The sequence below is a fragment of the Pogonomyrmex barbatus genome, unplaced genomic scaffold, assembly GCF_055798465.1.
Source record: "Pogonomyrmex barbatus isolate J1 unplaced genomic scaffold, ASM5579846v1 scaffold1, whole genome shotgun sequence".
Classification (NCBI taxonomy): Eukaryota; Metazoa; Arthropoda; class Insecta; order Hymenoptera; family Formicidae; genus Pogonomyrmex; species Pogonomyrmex barbatus.
In genome coordinates this window covers 3,030,921-3,052,574 of record NW_028297098.1, presented here as the reverse complement: position 1 = coordinate 3,052,574, position 21,654 = coordinate 3,030,921, and the positions used below count along the sequence as shown (strand labels likewise).

The following is a 21,654-nucleotide window of genomic DNA, read 5'->3' as shown; positions in this document are numbered from 1 at the left end:
TATTTATTTATTTTTTATTATTTAGTATATTTATTTATTATATTTAGTATTATTTTCAAATTCTGTCTAAGTACCATCTGATATTATTAAAAAATTTCAAACAACACATTTTAATTTGCAATCGCACGATCTTCCGAGACCATTTATGCATATCGTTGTAATCGCAAGGTCTTTTTTTATGACTGTTATTCATAAAGGGGGAAGCACAGTACGTATTAATATATGCATACAACAGGCGATCGGTCTTTGCGTAAGATATCCAGACGATACCGAGGCACATCATTATCATTCACCTGATTCACCTCTCAGCACCGCAAATACGTCGTTTGCTGCGTCTTAATCCGGGTACCGGAGATCGTTTTCATGGAATTTGCCTTCGACTTTTGATCAAGGCCTTTGAAGATTTTACAACAACCGCGTGTCGAGCCTTTTGTAATTTCTAGATCAATAATCACCGTATCGAAGGCGAAATAGATGCGGCAAGGACTGTTGACGTTACTCTATAACGCGGAACGAAGCGAGATGTTTTTCCTTCTTTTTTTTTTTTAAATCTGCATCTGCAGGGGGGAGACATAAATCAACGTCGTAGGTCAGCATGCGAGTTTCACACTCAGAGTGTCAACGTGGATTGCTGCCTTTCTAATCTTTAGGTTGAAAGGTACATCGTTTCGTACAACTAAACGGTCAGTGACGCGTGACGATCCAACATCAGCATACCGGCTCGCGTGGCGAATTAGCATACCTGTATCGTTATTTTCACGCGATCGTAAAGTTTGTTGCAAATATGCGCAGGCTCACATTCCGCTTAAGGATATTTTGGGAAAGAAAGAGCCGTGATCGATCTGTGACGAAACATAGAGCTATTTTATGTACAATTGAATTAACATTTTTTTAAATCGATATATCGAAAAATATGTCAACCAGTTTTACAAAAAATTTTAATTTCTAATATTTCTGACAATTATTATCTAATATCTGAAGAGGAGAATGATGTAATAAGTTTTATTTACAAATTGCAGGTACAAATTGCAAGGAAATTTAAATTTCATATGTTGACGTTGTGACTAATTGAATTAATTAGATAAATATATTAGAGTAACTAAATTAAATAAATCATATGAATAAGAAAAAATTTGCTTTTTACATGTTTCTTCAATTAAATAAAATTAAAATTAATAATAAAATTAATAATAATTATTATTGTTGATTGTATATTATTTTATATATCATAATGTTTATAAATTTATCTCGATATAAAATTTATGATTATATCGCACTATTTAGGGGCAATATTATAGCAAGAGGGTCACAGGTAAACTTGTGCACGATTGCTGAATCATTTCGCAACTCCGAGAAATGAACGAGAGAAGTTTCCCAGTAACCAGATCATCCGCCTCTTAAATCGAAAATATTAAATGCAATCAAGTGATTGTGGCTTATCATAGGCATCATTATGTTATCATCGTACAAAAGAGCAGAAAATATAACTTCACGGGAATAAATAGAAGCATCATTTATGCAATGATACGATATGTGGATGATCTTAATCAAAAGGCTTTTAATTACAAATTTTTACTTGATGAATATATTTTTCACAGAGTAACTATATATTTAACATATTCTTACAAATTCTAATTTTGTATGAGAATTTTAAACATTTAAGCAATAACGATAATTATATTTACATCTTCTAATTAAAATTATATTTGTACATAGAAATAATACATACAATAAGACTTGAAAAATTTATAAATGTTGAGATTATTTCAATAGTAACTATTAATAACACTGTCATCCAATTCCACTTGATATCAACTCATCAATTTGAAGAATACTCTCTAAATCATTGGCCCACTTTGATGAGATGCCGCCTTTAGCTTTTTTTTTTTATTCCTACATCTTTTGTCCGTATAAGTTTGAACCTGTTCTCTCAGCATAACTCGAATAAATAGTTAGCTATAATATCTACTCTTCACAAATTCAAGTTCTTTATTTGTTTTTTCTCTTTAAGACTTATTTTTTATTGTTCAATTATACAAATTTTACAAATTCAATCATACATATTTTTTCTGTCAAACAAATTATATTTATATTTTTAGTCCTGATATTATTTTATTTTCTATTTAAATATGTTAATTTTAAAGATATATTTTTATTTTATTTTATTATTTTATTATTTTACTACTTTGCTACTATTTTATATAAAAAAATCCTTTACATTTACATTTCATTATGATAGAAATAAAAAAATTATAAAATTAGATCATTGTTCAACTTTCAATAATAAAATCTTATATGAAAATGCATGAGAGAAATAGCGTGATGAGACGTAATAGCAAAGATTTTATGAATTTAAGTAATAGTGTCAAAATAAACACACACACACACACACACACACACACACACACACACACACACACACACACACACACATATTTAACGATTGTGATTTGACATATTGAGCAAAGACGACGACACAACTTTCTCTTTTACTGCATGTGCCTACCTTAAACAGTGTTTCTGCCTACGACCTATGACCTGCCGGAATGTAGCTTTGTACGAAGTACAGGTGCAATACTCACACGCATCGATTTCTACTGTCCGAACGATCGCACGCTGCTATAAATCCACGGCCTTGTAACTCACGCGCACACGCGCGCGACGGCGCAAAAGTTGAATAATACGTTGAATAAATCGTTACGTTAACGGTGACGTGCAGCACGTTATCTCGCAGTACTGACCTGTTTTTCGTAACGATCCGCGAAGAGAAGGACCTAACTCTAGACCCCAGTTTCTGTAAGCTTATCGTCCAATTTTATGTTTTGCTCGGTCACGAACGTGGAATTTTATCAATGCACGTGAATGCATTTGGATGAGACAAATTATCGGAATGAAATGCAGCTAATCTAGAATCAAGTTAAAGATAGTCGCGTGTTGTTTCTACATTTTGATTTCATCACCATTTGCTCAGTCTAAATTTCGAGAAAGAGTTATATGAAGATTCAAATGAAAATTCAGATATATAGAAAGAATAATTTCGTTAAAAATGTAGCCAGACATAATCTGAAATTAATTTTGCTTTACCATAAAAATAATTATATAAAATACCTAAACATGATGATTATAATATAAAAATTTTTTTTATATTCTGTAGCAACTATAGTTGAGCGTTTTATTAATTACGATGAGAGCATAATGTTACATTGATATTTCAGCTTTAAGATTCGATCAGCCCAAAGACTATCGTCTTCGTATTCAATGTGGCCATTTAGGTATGGCAGATGTAAGTATAATTTATTTCACATGCGAACTAAATCGCCAGTCAATAAAAATGCTTTCCTGTCACTGCAGGAAAGACATAAAAGTACGATCTTGCGCGGTACATATTCGCGCGACGAGCGAAGAGAATACTAAGCGGCGCTCAAGCCCGTGAGTTGTATGAATCAGTCGTAAGCAAGTGTAACGACCGAGTGACGTCAAGAAGATTGCACAACGGAGCACGCTGGTAATCCCAACCGTTGTGATTCCCGATCGATTCCTCAATCTTCCGATGAGAGCAATCGGGAAAGCGGTGCAGGGTCTGGAATTCAGAATTCATTGCCTCAATCTATCACGCCCAATCTTCAAAGACTATAAAGACGCTAGACAGATTATAGTCTCATCATCTATGACTAATTCCTTAGAATTCACATATTTACTAATGTTTGTTGTTAGAGTATAGATAATCAATTTTATTAAAATTTTTTACTTTGTGAAATAATGAGCAAGATTTGGAATTGTACATGCATATTATGCATTTATATATTAGAAAAATTGAAATAATCTATTTTCAAAATTATTTTTTTTATAATAAAAAGTTCTGTCTAAAGAAATATAGATATATAAATAATTAAAACATTTTAATTAATTGTATTTATAATAGTAATATGTTAAGCTTCTTAACGAGATTTTTTGCCATTGTAATAAATCTTCGATGTAAAACGTCTTATTTGGAGATTCTGAAAAACAAAATTGTTAGGCTTTTAAGCATAATAAAATCATTAGTTCATTTAAACATAAAATGTTTGATAATTCGAGGATTGCATAGAACGTGAAATCCCATAGAATATGAAGATCATTTACAAGAACTGTTCTTTGATTCCAATAAACGAACGTCAGATTCTGATATCTCGGCGTTTCCTGCTCGTGAAGTCGGAAGTTTCCTACTAGAATTATAAAATGTTCATGTATCAGCTATAAATTATTGCTTTGCTTCCCACGTTTTCTTAGTGAGACTCAAATGTAAAACTCTTAGTATAAGGAATCCTTTTTCCGTAGGAGATATCGTATTGGACGATAAGAAAATCGTTCTGACGTCATCACAAGATCCGCCTTCGTGTTGGTCTTTGCACTTGGCTTACTCGACGAGAAAGCGAACGGAGATAGTCACGAAATGAGTGAAAGTGCACTGAAATAAGACCATTATGAACTGTTAACTTCCGAAATCCGTGTTCTATAATCAACTTCAATGAACGATGGTTTTAAATTAAAGATCAAAATATATTCAACTTTAATATTTGAATATAATTTACTTTTAATAAATTATAACAAATCATGTTGAACATTCATAAATATAAATATTCATAAATTAAAAAATACATTTTCATATCAAGTTTTATAAAAAATGACTACAGGATGTATTGATTAAATATTTTGTGATTTTTAATTTACGTTGACTAATTTAATTTATTATAATTTATTAAATTTGTTTTTTTATATTACTCGAGATGGGAATAACACTTCCGTATAATGAATTAAGTTATTGGCACTCTGCACAAAGGCAAGGGGCGGAAGTTGACACGCGATCAAAGTACGAAGATTCATGACGTCTTGGAAGATAATAATTCAAAGTTGTGTCACTTCCGCAAACCTTCGTGGAACTTTAGAAGATTTCACTGCGTGGTGTGTCACACGTCAAAAAATTCCTTTAAGATGCTTGAATATATGGCGTCTCCACAATAAAATGCAATAACATTATTCACTTATTCACGTAATTAGAGTTCTCTGTGTAACGCGGAATCATTCATCTTAATTGACTACTAAGCTACTGTTACTAAGCCTGCCTTGCATTAAAACTGAAATCGAAGATAGGAAAACTACTACTGTTTTTTATTTTAAACGTTTTTTTTTTTAATTATCTATGAAATTATCGACGCTTTGCCTGACTGTCATCTTCTTAATTAATCTTCATTAATTTCTTCTCGAATCGTCTACAAACATTGATTATGTCATTTGTGACATGTTAGCAATGTAATCGTTCTATTAGTGTTGCATTGTATGCAAACGTCATTGATAAATTTATGTATATCATTTTTTTAAAATTTGAAGATTGATATTTTTCTTTTGTGCATATCATTAGATTAAATGAGACATTAGTAAATATAGGAAAGATAATAATTATATCTCACTTGTAGTATGTTCGCGTTGACGTCATGAAAAATCTACAAAGTAACGGTGACAAGAGAGATTACATTAGCCATTGAACGGTTAAAGTCGTGACAAATTGTGTAATATGATGTAATTAATGTAACATGATATAATTAACATGTCATTAATTTTATAAATAGAAGCAATTACATTTTGTTAAGTATACCAATTTGTAAACGGAACTTTTTAATGAAGATAAATATATTTTTAAAATTTTTATATACATTTGAATATGTAAATCAAGGATGATTCATTTAAATCGTCATATTTTTGAAAAAAATGCAGAAATGCAGAAAATATTAATTGATTTTAAAATTAGATACAGCTAATCATTCTATTGAAGATAATGAAAATAACAGAAGTGATTCAACATATTTTTATTTTTCCAAAAAGTATAACAATGTTTATATGTATTTAAAAATATTTGAAGTACTGTTTCCTTTTTCCCCTCCTTTTCCGGTCTTTTTCCGGCAACAATAAGAGCCAACAATTCGCGCGACTTGTACATACTTCCGTGATCTATTAATTTGCCAATCGACCGAGTCTTCTAATTCAGACGCGAACGAAACTTAACGTATGTACAGATATAACCGTATTATCTCATCGGCCTGCAACTGCCGGCGGCGCGAAATGAACATGCACATCCGCGCATGAGTGCCGTCGCGGACGCTCGGCAGACGTGCACGCGGAAAGTTTAAGCGTGCGGACGCGTGTGCGTCGTCGCACGCGTACTGAACCGACTGCGAGAAGAGCGCACACTTTGCACGTGTGCGTACTTTCTCGCACACGCGAGCGTGTGCACGCATGTGTGCACGCCCGCGAATCGCTCTTTCCTTCTGTCAGTGAATACTGACAACCTTGGCCTCGTGACCATGAGCGCCGGTTGATTCGTTATATTAGCACGAGAGCGTTACGGTATTCCATACGTCTCTTACATATTCGCATTCGTAGTATTTTCTGCGTATGAAGAATATTTTAAATTAAATAGTTTGGCAAAAGAATCGGATAGAGACAGTTTTAAAATAACATTACCACTAGGTTCCTCGTTAATTATTAATAATTATTAATTAATTAATCGATATACCTAAGGCACTCTGGCAAAAAGAAGTTTAGAGTACGGAAGAATATTTTTTTTGAAAAACTATACAATGAAAAAATTTTATTTATTATATCCTTTGAGTAGAGAAAATTTTATATTTTCATATTTTGATGTGCTGGAGTTTGCCAATGCATCTCACACATGTAATATGGAATATTTCTACAACAATAAAAAAACAAGAACAGAAAAAGATGCAGTAAATATCTACAATAATGTGTAATTGATTTTTTTGTGAAATGTAATTACAAGTAAACTATTTACCCGATTAAAATCAACATTTATTAGAATTAAATCAGTTAATCGCATGCATTGCAAATTTTCCATCGGAAATCTCCTTGGAATTTATCTCATTATGATTATGAAAATCATTCAATTCACAAAGAGTGAAAAGCCAGAGTGAAGAGCCAAACAGTGAAAAAAGAAGATAAATATAGAAATATAGAAATATAAATATAGTATTAAGTGTTAATGAGTTATACACATAACTTCGCAACATTGACGTTAATAACACTAAAATATATTCAGTACCAAGCGGAATGCGATGATTGAGAAAAAAGACGATCCTTCTTATTGATGACGATTAGCATGACACGACTGCGGGATCGTAGCATTAGGCCGCACATTAATAAATTAGGATGAAACAGGTACAAACTGAGAGCGACTGGAACTTGAACGCGGCTATGTGAGTCACGCTCACGAGTCGTGACTCATGAGAAAATCGCCGGTGGAATCCGTGAAAACGTGAAACTAATCGCGCATCGACAAGTATATGCGTAATATGTACAAACTGTGCAGGAAGCTTCGAGCATAAATTTATATCTCGCTCTTTGTGGCGACGCACGCCAGTAATCTGATGCCACGCTAAACGAGGCATTCAGCTTTCTAACAAATTAACGATAAAAAATATCTAGGTTATTCGAGACATTAAAAATGCTGTTGAAAACAATAAAAGTACGGAAGATTTTCTGAATATGTAAAAACTTCGCGATGATATCACAACCAATTTCATTAAGTAATGGCAGCGCGACGAGTATGCCATTACACGGATCATTTTCTCGATGCAAGGTCTTCGATGATTGTTATTTGTATTTTGCAACGGTTTATGCAAACGCTTCATCAAAAAAAATTTCTATCGGAGACGATATTGATTTGTTTCACACTTTATACAAGTGCGTGAAATATACGAGCACAAACTCGAAGAATTTTGCTTGAACGCTAAAGATGCTCGGATATTTAAATGGCACGCAAATATTAAATTCTGCAACATGAATTACGTAGTCGTTCATTCATATATTATTAATCATCAGGTAGATATAAGCGTATTATCGATATGATTTATTAAGTGATGAAACAAAATTCTTATCTTACGCGTTTATTATATTTGATGTATGCGTATTGCAACATGACGAAGAGAAGAACGTGTAAATGGAAAATATGAGAAAATGAAAGGGAAAATGAAAAAGTATTGTACTTCTTGAAAGTATTATACGAAAGTGTTATACTTCTATGTTGCATTAAATATATAAATTAATTAAATTTACCAATTGGCTTATTTTTCCTGCATTGTATATTTTATTTTTATCCAAATGAAGAAATGTAAAAAAATTGAATATTAAAGTTTATATTAACTGTATAACTATCTTTTAAAGATAATAAAGTACTAAGTGAATTTAATAATTTGAAAATACTTTGTAGAAATTAATACTCAATAGAACAGGTTAGTAGAACGAAGATCTTCGCAATCCAACGATTGGATCATCATGTACTGTGTTTGCATCACTTCCTTGGCCAAACGTTACACATATATAAATATTGTAATATTTTGTCATTTCGATATCTCATAAAATCTATGTTTTAGTAATGCAAAATAAAAAATGCATTTTTTTCATAATTACTATAAGTCTTGATAAAATTCACAGCAGTTTCTTCAGTGAATCTCTTATACCTTTTCATGAAATATACGAGAAACAATATATAATAACTTAGACTATTTATTTAAGAATTGTTTAGCAACAATGTAGATCTATAAGATCCACAAATTATTTTATATTATCTTTTCTTTTACAATATCAATGGAGACATCTATAGAACGGACGTTTAACCAGTTTGTACACCCACGCAGAAATGTGAGTCAGGTTCTACGCCAGAAGATCACGCGTATTAACGTAAATAGAAAACACTCGTGCATGTGTTCTACATCTACATTTGTGTGTAAATTACGTCATAGTAAACTTCTTTACCGATTGACAGATTCTTCTCTATCGACCGTGGAAAAAATATGATGCGGCATAAAATTGTGCCGTCGCGAATGTGCATATTAGAAAATACAGGGTATATAGATTGGATAGCTGTTAATGCGTTAGAATCGTTATCGAGTTTTATTCTCACACCGGCATTATCTTCAATAATAATTCTACAGTAACAACTGATAGGCTGTTTGAAAAATACAATGCCAGTGGCAAAATAAAATTACAAAGTAGCATTAAACTTTTATGTTTTACATTAATCACAAAGATTTCGTTGAAGTTATATGTTATTAGACTAATAGACAACAAAGAGCTCACCTTTAGTCCTCACCTTCTTGTAAGACAATTGATACACTAAATGATAGTCTTAAATTAAACTGGTGCAAATAAATTTGCACAGATAAGATTATATTACACTGTTCCCACCACGGAAAAATAGATATAAACGTGAATAGACGCGTCCTTACGGCGCCAATATGACGGACTAACTGTATGATATTGCTTGAAGCCCGGCACGAGTTATCGATTTTACTCTTGGCGTAGACCTCCGGAAGAATCTGTCCCAATTATCAGGCACGTTACTATTTACGATCACGATTATTTAATCCGATCGAATAAAGTGACACCTGTTCTTTTTATAAAAATTACAAGCACATTTAAAAACTAGCTATTAAAAGGATATAGAAATAAAAATATTTTTCATATCCTCAGAACTTTTTGAAAGTAGAAATTAGTGGAAATTGTTCAGAAATGCAAGATTGGAGATTGCACAAAACGTAGGAGGAACACATTCCGCTTCGAATAATACATTTTTCTTTCGTATAGATCTCAATAAGGCAATTAAGAAGCTTGGGATTATTTATAAAAAGAACTTTCTACAAGTATTTTTATATATATATTTTTCACGTTATTCTCTTCACGTTATTAGTCTTTGAAAAGCTATTCTTTTTTTATCTTTAAATATGTCGTAATTAATCGGTGCGCGTATCCGGTTTATGCGTTTTTATTCTCCCACGCAATTATATCTGTCGCACTCGTTCCGTTCGAAAAAGTTATATGTCTATGTGTTTGCATAAACCTTCATCATCATGCATAAAAATAAATTACATAAATACAGAATTAATTTTAGATAATAAAAAACAGTTGTCATAATTTCATAAATTTTGATTTGTGTTATTTCTCTGAGAGAAATAATACATGAATGTAAATTTTATTATATTCAGCATAATGGTTTAATACTGTTACAAATTACATTTAAAATTAAAATTGTAAACTTTTTTAATAAATAATATCCAATATTTTTATCCTAGATTTCTCGCAATTATATGTTTTATTTCCTTGAGTTGAAAAAATATTCGGTAAAATATTCTCATATAATCTCAATATGCTATACAAATAACTGTAATGTGATACCTATATGAATTGTTAAATTATTAATTGTAAATTATTTAATCAAATTAATTTTTATTTTTAAGACGCAACGTATAAAAATATAAATATGTTGTTTTAATAAATTTTTTTAAAGCCAATGTTTGTCTGATAAGCGATGTTTGCTCACGATGTATCGAACAAGAAACATCTGGATTAATTAAAATTTGATTTATGATTATTAAACACACGTGTGAAAAGATAAGTTTCTCTGTCTGTTTCTCCCTTGCTTTATGTTAAATAAAATCGAAAATTTTAATTAAATAAAGTATTGTAAAACTAAAAAAAGTTTATTCAAAAAGTAGTTTTTGAAGTATTATTCAATTTTATTTTAATAGATAAAAAAGGTTTTATATTTTATAAGAAAATATTTGTAATTAAATTCTATTAAATTATAATATGAGAATGAGAAAATTATATAATTTATTAGACAATTAAATGATTGTATTATAAAATTGCATGACATAATAATAAATATTATAAATAAAACAAATTTATTTTATTTCTGGCTAATTTATGTTTAACTATAATTATCTTATTAGAAGAATTTCTACTTAGAAATAATTTTTAAATACAGTTTTAATTTTGGCCAATCAAAAATAATTGACATTTAATATATTTATCAAAAGGAATTTAGATCATTCTTATTATACGTGAGACATCGATAACTGAACTCATTTAACATTGCCTTAAGGATCATTTACATTGTCTTAATAAGTAGCAATGGAAGTTTCATATGTGTGATATTACATCTATAAATTCGGGTAATATAAACTCAAAAATTTATCTTCTGCAATAAATTATTAATTTTACATTTAAATTAAGAAAAGAATTATTTCAAATTCTCTTTATTTCAAAGCTAAAATTATAATTATAAATTAATATGTTGTAATTATTTAATTTCTGCATGCATATATATAAAAATAATTTATATTATATTTAAGAAAGAAGAAGAGTTTGCTGTTTTATTAAAAATTGAAAAAATAGAATTTAAAAATTTATAAAATTTTTGTCTTTTTTAAATATTGTGTTCATTGTATTAAATGCTTAAAAATAGTTTGTAATATGTTTTCAAAAATTATTCAAATATTAATTATAGATTTTAACTTTATTTCTAGAGAATGGTTTAACTAAGAAAAATCAATAGAGACAACATTGGCAATTAATCGCATATGCAAATCAGTTTCCATCATATTATTCCCGGAAATGACTTTCTCTTGCATAACAGTTTTATGCAAGAGCATGCGTGATAATATCTAAACGTTCGAGTTAATTAGTTATTTGTGATAAAAAATATGATGAAACATATTTAACATTTTAAGTTATTTACACTTTGTTTTATAATAGATAATAAATCTAAATAAATATATTGAAGTAAATATATATGTAAATATAGCAAAATTTGAATATTACATAGTAATAAAAAACATAAAAATTCAAATTAATTTTTTAAGACATTATATTAAATTATAAATGTACTATTAATCAAAATATTCAATTACAATTTTAGTAATAATTTTATAAAAAAAAACAGGCTTTTATAATAATCAAATCAATCACATAGGATTACTATAAATAAACAACTTAGCCGCATGCTACATCAAGTTAGTGCATTAATGTACAAAAATGTACACACGTATTACATATTTAATAATAAAAATATAAAAATCTTACGTTTTCCTTCCGCTTTTCTTCTTTCTTTCTCTCAGGCTTTCTCTCAGTATCTTTTGCAGTTCTCCTTGGAAATCAACGGATTGTTTTCATCCGATTAAGGTAAATTTTCTTGTACGCAGTTTGGAATATTTCAGCAATACACGCGGACAGGAAGCAACCCGACGAACGTGAACGTACTGCGACTTTGCGGCGCAACCTGAAGTATTCTTCACGCGGCTGGTATCTCTTCAAGGACGGAATAACGGTGTCACCAGCGCGAACGACGCCGCAGCGGCACGGCGGACCCACGAGATATGCCTCCTTTACCTTGACCGACACCTTAAGATTTGCTATCGGTGTTCTCTTCAACAGGAAATGCAGTTCGAATATGCAATGACACACCGGTACGGCAAATCTTTTCTTCCCGCAAAAAAAAAAAACGTTAAACAAGATAAGGTTAATCAGGAAGCCCGCGAGTAGCGAACGAAACGATCGTGGCGAGGAATAGACTGCCGTGGCGAGAGGCCGCGCAGAACAACGCGGTTGAATATATCAGTCTAGCGTGTTCGTCGGTATTAGTGTACAAATGTGTAGGTGCCTCCTTCGCGCTGGTATGTACTTATGTGAGTTCGATGTGGTCTTCGTGGTGGGGCCTTCGCATACATTTTCTCTCTCTTTCTTTCCCTCATCTCTCTTTTTCTTTCACGAGCAATCTTCATATATACGTGGAAAGTAGCGTGCGCGGGCGTATGCACGAACCCACGCAATATGCTATTAGAGCGTGCTTCGAAGAGCGAAGTAATAATAATGTGATAATAGACGCGCCAAGTTTCTGACAGTGATAATGAGATGACGTGAAGATGATATTCGGATTTGATACTCATTATAATAATTTGCAATATAAATATCTAGGAACTTTAATTATATACAAATACAATATTGTAAGAAAGACTTGCAACTTGAAACGTTCATTATATAATAAAATTCATAGAGAAATGCAAGATATAAATCGTAGAATTGATATTTGAAGAAATGTGTTGTTAAATTCAAATATTCTGTGTCTTTATCTCTTAATTATATGCAATCGAAATATAAATACGCGAGTATTTTACGTATATGGTAAGATTTGCAGTTTTCAAAGTTTCAATTTTTTATTGGTAATGTAAATTTTAAAATTATACCATATATATTATACTATATACTATACCACACATAGAAGTTTTTATATGTACAATAAATGCTGATAATATTATCTATATGAATAGGATTCTGTAAATAATAAATATTTGTTTTTACGTATTGCAATAAGCATAGCATAATGTAAGCAATGACAGTCGTATAGGAAATGATACTAAATTATACTAAGCTTACGTAATAACTACTAATCAGAAGGTATTTACTATCCACTCTAAAAACATTTATTGAAATTTGATTTGCCTTTGTAAATCTTTATATTTATTAATTTTAAAAAATAATAAACTATAAACTATAATAAACTATACATATAGTATATCAAATCTGCAAAATTCTTTTTTTATTATATCTAAATGTATTTAAAAATAAAAATATTTTATTTAAATTAATTAATTTTGTCTTATTGCAATATTAATTATTAATATTAGATATTAATTAGATTAGATTAATTAAATTAGATTAATTAATATTAATCTTATTGCAATTTTAATAGCGAGCAAGGCGATATCAGTTCTTCAATTTAAAATTTATTCTATTAATGATAGATAATGAGATTTAAGTTCTATCGTCATGACTTCAAGCACTATCATAAAAACTAATAGAAAACTAATTCATTATAAAAAGATATTGTAAAAGGAATAATTTCTGTAGTTGATCTAAATTTAGAAATCCGCGAATTTCTGATAGTTGCTACTTTCGTGCATATCTATTGCTTAGTCTAAAATTAAACGTCCGCCATTTTAGACCGAATATACCAATATGCATTTGGCTGTTATGAAACGTTTGGAAGTATTAAAATTTTAAAACGGGACTTCTTTATTTTACAAAATAAGAATGTGGTAAGATTTTGCTAAATTAAAATTTTTTTCTAGATAAACCTAAAAGACCTGATAGATAAACCTAAAATGTAAGTATACATAAAGCTTTAAATATAATGTAAATATAATGTAAATATAATGTAAATACATAATGGTTCTATTTTAGTATGTAAAACAATTAAATTATTTTAGTTAGTTATTACATAATGATTATATAATTTAAGTAGAAATCAGAATTAGTAAGAAATTATTTTAATAGTATACATCGATCTTATACAGTTTACATGCATTTTAAAATATCTTTTAATATTGATTCAAACTTACTTAAGAAAATATGTACGTAATTATAAAGTAGAAGTTTATTAAAAATTTATTGCAGAAAAATATTTAAAGGATTAATAATTAATAATAATATAGTAATTAATAGTAATAATTATTTTCTTAAATCCACAATTCCATTTGTTTAATTAATATCACCGTTGATATAGAATAATATTACTTAATTTAATCTTTTCTGTACATTAATTATTTCTGTGCATTAATGCGTGCTTACAAAAACAAGAAATCTATCATATACAAATGTCTAATGTAGTCATCTAATGTACATATTCTTCGTAGACAGTATAATTTACATACAGTAGTAGAGAAACTGGAAATTCACCTATTAATTTATTCTGGTCTGGGAAATCCCATCTACGTTTTGATTGCCGATAAGCATGAGAATTAACTGTTGCTTACGCATTTTTTCGCGTATTTAGTCTTGCCGACAATATTCTGTTACGAAACCGTGCAATTATTTATACGTAACATTAAATCACGCAAAACTGGTTCCCCACTATTAGTGACTATTGGTAACGACATAATTGGATTTAATAAGTATATAAAATTTTTATTCGAAACAATTTAATATGTAATGATCTAATATGTAAATTTTTTATTTGCCGAAAATATAAATTAGAAATGTTATTTTGATTTTCATTGGTAAAAATAATATCAATTGTATGTGTCAATTATATTTCACATTTGATTCAATTTACGTTCATGTTTGACTAGTCTAAATGTTTAAAAATAATTTTATTTGAATTGTAATTGAATTTTAATCAGTATTTTATTATAATATTTTATTTCAATGCCATTTTTATTACTGAGCAAAATTTAAAATTGTAAAACTGATTAATGTTAATTTTTAAATAAGAAATAGAACATCAGAAATATTATCTTTAAAAAAATAAATTTTATATTTCAACAGCTTCTCGTTTCTTTATTGCTGATAACATTTATTGCTGACGATGGAAAGATATATTTTCTTGAACTTGTTGACGAAGTAAGAAACTGCGCATTTGTGTCGCGTAAATTATTAGTATCTTTTTTTCTTCAACAATCTTCACAGTAATCAGACAGCATAGATCCAAGTTTATCTTTCGATCATTATCGGAAAATGCACGCGCTGCGCCTGCATAATTTATTTAGCACCATTCAGAACCTTCTGAGCTATCGGCTCAGACTCGTCGAAAGCCAGTCCGGTTAGTTTTGGTTCGTTCAGTTCCGTCGCTTCGTAGAAAAGCTACGAGGTCGTCTCGTAACACGATCCCGGGAAGCGATTCCTATGAATTTTCATGATTTGCTAGAATTGACGGCAGTTTACGTGGAAACACTCCACGTTTTCCACGAATTCGTTCTCACGCACAGCGAAAGGTACCCCATGAGGAGATATACTTTGTCCTAGAAAAACCAGTAATGGCATATTATTTTATATCTGCATATACACTACGCATATGCAACATGCAATAACGTGTTACAATATCTTATCTCATTATCTTTACTTGTTACTGTTAGCGTATCATATCATTATGTTATATATGATAATATCTACCATGACTTGTGAAAATAGTTTATATTATAAAAATAAATACAATTCTTTATGCAATTTTATATATTATATAATTGCGTTTCTATAATATATCTATTTAGTATATTATTTTATTGATCAATTTTTCCTTATTTTTTTTAAGTAACCAAACATTGAACAATTTATTTTTCCAACAATTTATTTTTGTTTTTATATTTTAAAAGTAAGATATAATATTTTTATATTATTATTTTATAATTATTTTCTTATTCCTGTAGAATATAAATATTCTACAGGAATAAGAAAATAGAATATATATCCAGAAATACAAATATATCTGGATACTATTCTTATCATAAATTCTCAATTATTCAGAGGTAGTTATAGGATCGATAATAAACCTGTCGGAGGTATTTTACTACCATAAAGCATATTCCGTGCCCGTGGATGGTGCAAAAGGTACGAACCAATGGTAGAACCAATGGTAGAACTGGCATTCAACAACGCCACGCCCCAGTACCTGGACCAAAAAGATACTGCTAAGACAGATCAGAAATTGTAATGATTTGACAGATTTTATTAAAATTTTACTGCTGAGACAGATCAGAAATTGTAATGATTTGACAAATTTTATTAAAATTTTATTTTTATATTGGATTCAAACCGTTATTAATCAAGTTTTATGAAAAGAAATAATTTCGACTTCTTCGTAGACTAATAAGACAATTTCTGACCTGTCTTAGCAAATCTTTTTCTAAAGTGATCATTAAAGTGAAATAATTTTTTTTTTTAAAGCTAGATATATGCACATTTTATTGTTCCCAATATAATATTAAAGCGATAATTTATATGCATTTATATAGATACGTACAAACATTCATCCATACACATATATATATATATATAAGGATATATGAAAAAGAAGAAAAAAATGAAGGAAAAATTAAGAATTTTAAAATAGAAAAGAAATAGACCGAGAAATAGAAAAGAATAATAATGGAGGTAGAAGAAATAGAAAATCTGAAGTTTCGAAATAACAAAAAATAATATGTGTACGCAATGAAAATCATATTTTACTTGAAAATACTAAAGATTGAATCTGTTATCTTATTTTGACAAACATAAAATAAATTGATTTTGCAAGAATAATACATAATGCTTCACAATGTTGCAATCAATATAGTAAGCACTGATTAGTGTCAACACAGCGATGTTATTCTCTTCATTGAAACCATGTATAAGGCTTCATGTTACTCAAGTCATATTTGCTGACTTGAAAATTTTAACACTTTTGGATACATGAAATGCGCTTCTCAATCAATGTTAAAATTTTTTAAATTAAAGTAAACATAACAGGAGCAGGAAAAAAGAATGAAATAAATATTACATATTTAATGTAACATATATATATATATAAATATATATAAAATATAAACATTTTAATTCAAATGTATACTTCCATTTTACAAATAATATAAAATTAAGTATTAATATTAAATTATAAAGTTTAATATAATGAATTATAATATAATGAATTAGTTTTTATATATAACGAATTTCTTAAAAAAGGTTATTTAAACGTTATTTAACGTTAATTAAAGCCAAATACATGAATTTTATCTTTAAATTTATATAACTTCTGTTAAAACAATATTTTCATCTGTATTTTTCCGACATAATCTTTAACCGCCATGCTTTCCAAGCGCACTCATGCGATTCTAATAACTATCACAAAGAGTGAATGGTACCAAAATGGCGGTTGAGGTAAGCCGCCGTTTATGATTAACATGGCGGGCTAACCGAACAGGTTTGCGTGGAATCTGTATAATCTGTGACAGGGTTTTCGCCGAGAATTAGACGCCTTTCTGGTTTGATACGGAAACATTCGATGTCTGGAACCGCAACATCTTGAAACGCACGCACAACGGAGTCTGAGAAAGAAAGTACCGACTACCGGTAGGGTCGATGTCCGGCGAAGGCCGCTAACGACGCCTAATCTTTTCCAAGAAACTGTCACAACTCGCCGCTCTTCTGGTATCGGACTGCGTTCACGATCAACCGTGAACTTTTCGATACAATTATACCCAATAAAAACATAAAAACTCATACCCAATAAAAACATAAAAACAAATAAATTAATATTATTGCTATTGCAATAATAAGTTTTATTCAATATTTTATTCAGCAAGTTAATTTTTTTATCACACAATATTATTTATTTGTTTCATCAGCAGTTTTATTTTAATTTTATAGTATGATTTAAAAAAATTTACCTTTTTTATATTTTTATATTTCATCTAATGTAATATCTTACGTTAAAAGCGAAGATATTGATTAAAATGTACAAAATGCATAGTTTGTCAAAAACATTAGTAAAATTTTATATTTCTACTAATATTTGTTTCTGTCTTTATCTTAGTACTTAATAATTACTTAGTACTTAGTAATTAATTTCATTGTTATTTGAAACTTATTAAGATCTTAAGAGATAATTATAATTAATAATTATAATTATAGTATTTTTAGAACGCAATTTTGAAAAATATTTTCAAGTAAAAATTTAAAACTGTCGCAATGTTCATTAAACATGATAGATTATCGTGTCTGTTATGTTTAATCGGAGATGTTAACGGCACACTGTCTGCGTCGCTTAGTTAATTAGACGAATTAATTAGCATCGTCAAGTAGCATAATTAATATGCACAAGCGAAGTGTCTTCCTCCGGATGTTGATGCGCTGTCCAAGATGTTGTGATTTTCGGCATTACCTGATATGCCACACCTTCTTCGACCACCTACGGTGATCACGTCGAATTAATAAAACATTAAATATTTTATATTGTATGAAACACGACGTTAACCAACTCCTGTTACCACCTACTGTTACCAACTTTGATTGACTTAATTAGTTGAATCATCGTTCATTCATCGAATTTCTCTTTTAATTCTTAAAACTGTATCAATTGCTATTGCAAAGTAGTAAAACGTTTACGCAATATCCCACATGAGAGACTCAAACTGATGCCGAGACATCGTATTCATGATTCATTGTATTCATGATTCAAGACAGTTTTCAATGACATTCCATTTAATCTTTTCATTCAGCACATTTTATAACGATTGATTTCCTCACTTGATTTGATTTTTAATCAAGATATAGATTTTTCTGATGAAAACTAAAATATGGAATTATTTTGTGAGTTAACAAAATGTCTTTTATTTATTTTCAGAAATAATTTATACGCTGAAAGTATACAAACCCGAATTTTATTTTATCTGAATTTTGAAAGAGATTAAAAATTGAATAAAAATAATTATAATTATGTATACATACATACATACGTACGTATATATATATATATATATATACACCACACACACACACACACACACACACACACACACACACACACACACACACACACACAATAATAGGCAAATGTAATTAATATAATATTGATTTATAAGATGAAATCACCATTCTTTACAATTATTTCACTATATTCTTAACAATTTCGCAGTATCACATTTAACATATTTGATTTATTTAATTTTATTTTCGAATATTATTGAATATTTTATTTTGATATTGAATACTTTATGTTAAATTCTTAGGCGTGAACACGCGACATTAAATCACGTCATTGGAATGAGCGCTTACCTTGTGTGAATCCCGACGATCGTTTCCGACAGGAAGTCTGGCCAAAGAGGAAGCCCTGGACTGCGTCAGCAGACACGCCGCTCTCTGCCGTACACCTTTCCATGCCAGCTCGTGCTGTTTCAACTACACTCATACCTTTTGCATTTGCTCGCACGAGTTTGCCGACAAAGAGCGTCGGCACGGAACTCGCATTGCATTTTTGATCAGGCTCGGCCCATACTTCTCGCCCACGCTGTCCCCTCGTATTGTTTACTGTCATTTAGGAATATCGCGATTTAATTAACTTAGATAATGAATTTGAAAAACAAACTTATATTAATAACTTTCCGTATCTTTTCCTCATTTCAATAATATGTGCGTGTGTGTTATGTTTGTGCTTGTAAAATATATCTTTATAGAAAAGAAAAGGATTTAATTAATATTATTAATTTTAGAATATATTGTATTAAATTGTAACAGAGATTCCTGTTTAAGACAAGTTATCTTTTTTTTATGGATCCCAGTAAAATTGTAAGTTTCTGTAGAATTGGCGTCACAAAATAGAGGGTAACAAGCCATATATACGTACGCTCTTTCACGCTCTTAAAGGATTCCGTGCAGAGTCGGAATAGCCACGCGATTCGCGATCGGCGAATACCGCCACACCCTTCCGTGCCGCTTCCGCCCTTCGCTGAGAGATGTTTGCAACAAATTGGAACCTCCCTTGCCCTTCCTTCCAGTAATTGGCAAGCGATGCACTGGGCGTTTTTCTCAGTTCGGCCCCAATCCGTAATTGCGACTGAACGACGAACAGCACGCCGTGTACACGCATAGATGGAAGTCCCCCATCCTGATGTTAAAACAATCTGTAACATTTTAAATATTATTACTTCTTTTTTATTGGCACCGCGAGATTACATATAGATAATCGCGAAGAATTTGTTTCTAAAATCAATTTTCTTCATCTTCGTAATTTTTGTTATCACATAAACATAATAATCAATATAATATAATAAAGCATCATTATTCCATTTATTTCTTATTTCCATATATTTTCTTAAAGCATTTGCATACAAATAATGTAACAATGTGATATTCTTATTTAATTTTATATAAAATAATCTTGAATCTTTGTTTCAAGCTTAATATGTATCTTAAGCAAGATAAATATTTACCATTGATTAATTATCAACTCCAATTTTCATAAAATGTCATATCTCTTTGTTTAACAAAATAAATTCTGATAATAAAATAAATAAGTCAAATCTTTTGACTTAATATAAAAATTTGATAATTATGCCAAATATTTTTCCTTTATATTTTTATTTACCAAATTTATATCAATATTTTTTAACTCATATATGAATTTATGTTTGGTTCTACCTTTAGTTCTCCCACATCTGTTAAAACAAACACATCTGCCATCGAATATGGACATTCACATATACATTCCATAGTTAATCTGCGGTACAGCGACATGTTCCGCGACGTGCACAAAGAAATTATACAGTGACAGAGAACAGTAACTGGGCGATGAAAAAATGCTAGCCGGAAGTTGGTGTTCGCCGTTGCGCCCTGTCATCTCGCGGCTCGTAAAAGCTGCTCCTTTCTTACCTCTTTCCTCTCCATTCGGTTGCTCCTTTGCTCGCGGATCGCCGACCGATGACAGATGGAGCGAAGGCGATCAAGCAGATGGAGCGAAAGCGATCCACTCGGCCGGATATAATTGCTCGACTACTGATTGACTTTTGCCGAGTGGCCTTTTGTACAAACTCTATGCCGTCCGCTTATATCCGCTCGTATCGCGACCGAGTTTTTGTATATACTCTAGCCTAGTCCGTAACAACCATTAATTCGAAGAAGTAATAGTTCAAGCGATAGATCATACTGCATTTTACATTTTATTATAAGCAATAGCACACTGCAAATACATAAATAAATAGATATCTTCAGCGATAATTAAAACTGGCTTGAAGTTCACACATAACTTAAGCAATGTTGGATGAGTTTTTATTCGATGGATGATAGAAATCTGTGTGTCAATCTTAATAACACAAAGTAACAAGTTATAATCTAATGAATAGTACCGTCGATAATTCATACCAGTTCTATGGATTCCAAAAACTTTCACATTTCTAACTTATGTTTTCCTTTAGCGATTTAAAACTGGCGGTTTATTTAGATTGATCGGCATACGATATCGGCTCGCGGCTCCGCCTAGCGATCGCAATGACAAAAAACTCGATAGGCTCCAAGTAAAAA

At 30.2% G+C, this 21,654-nt stretch overlaps 1 protein-coding gene and 2 long non-coding RNA genes across 3 annotated transcripts; 1 reads left to right on the top strand and 2 right to left on the bottom strand.

Annotated features, from left to right (window-relative positions):
* The first annotated feature begins 2,400 nt into the window (after positions 1-2,400).
* On the top strand, positions 2,401-3,873 carry LOC148937955 (uncharacterized). The gene is made up of 3 exons (XR_016138080.1): positions 2,401-2,796; positions 3,216-3,283; positions 3,352-3,873. It is a non-coding gene; the product is annotated as an uncharacterized LOC148937955 (long non-coding RNA).
* Positions 3,874-3,888: 15 nt separating this feature from the next.
* LOC105425077 (uncharacterized) lies at positions 3,889-12,690 on the bottom strand. The gene is made up of 4 exons (XR_967609.2): positions 11,914-12,690; positions 6,551-6,724; positions 4,762-6,423; positions 3,889-4,447 (listed from the first exon to the last, which is right to left on the bottom strand). It is a non-coding gene; the product is annotated as an uncharacterized LOC105425077 (long non-coding RNA).
* Positions 12,691-18,329: 5,639 nt separating this feature from the next.
* On the bottom strand, positions 18,330-19,718 carry LOC148937954 (uncharacterized). Its single transcript, XM_089084363.1, has 2 exons — positions 19,414-19,718; positions 18,330-18,547 (listed from the first exon to the last, which is right to left on the bottom strand). Exons 1-2 carry the CDS (start codon positions 19,670-19,672, stop codon positions 18,447-18,449), a joined length of 360 nt encoding a protein of 119 aa, XP_088940489.1. The 5' UTR covers positions 19,673-19,718; the 3' UTR covers positions 18,330-18,446.
* Positions 19,719-21,654: the final 1,936 nt, after the last annotated feature.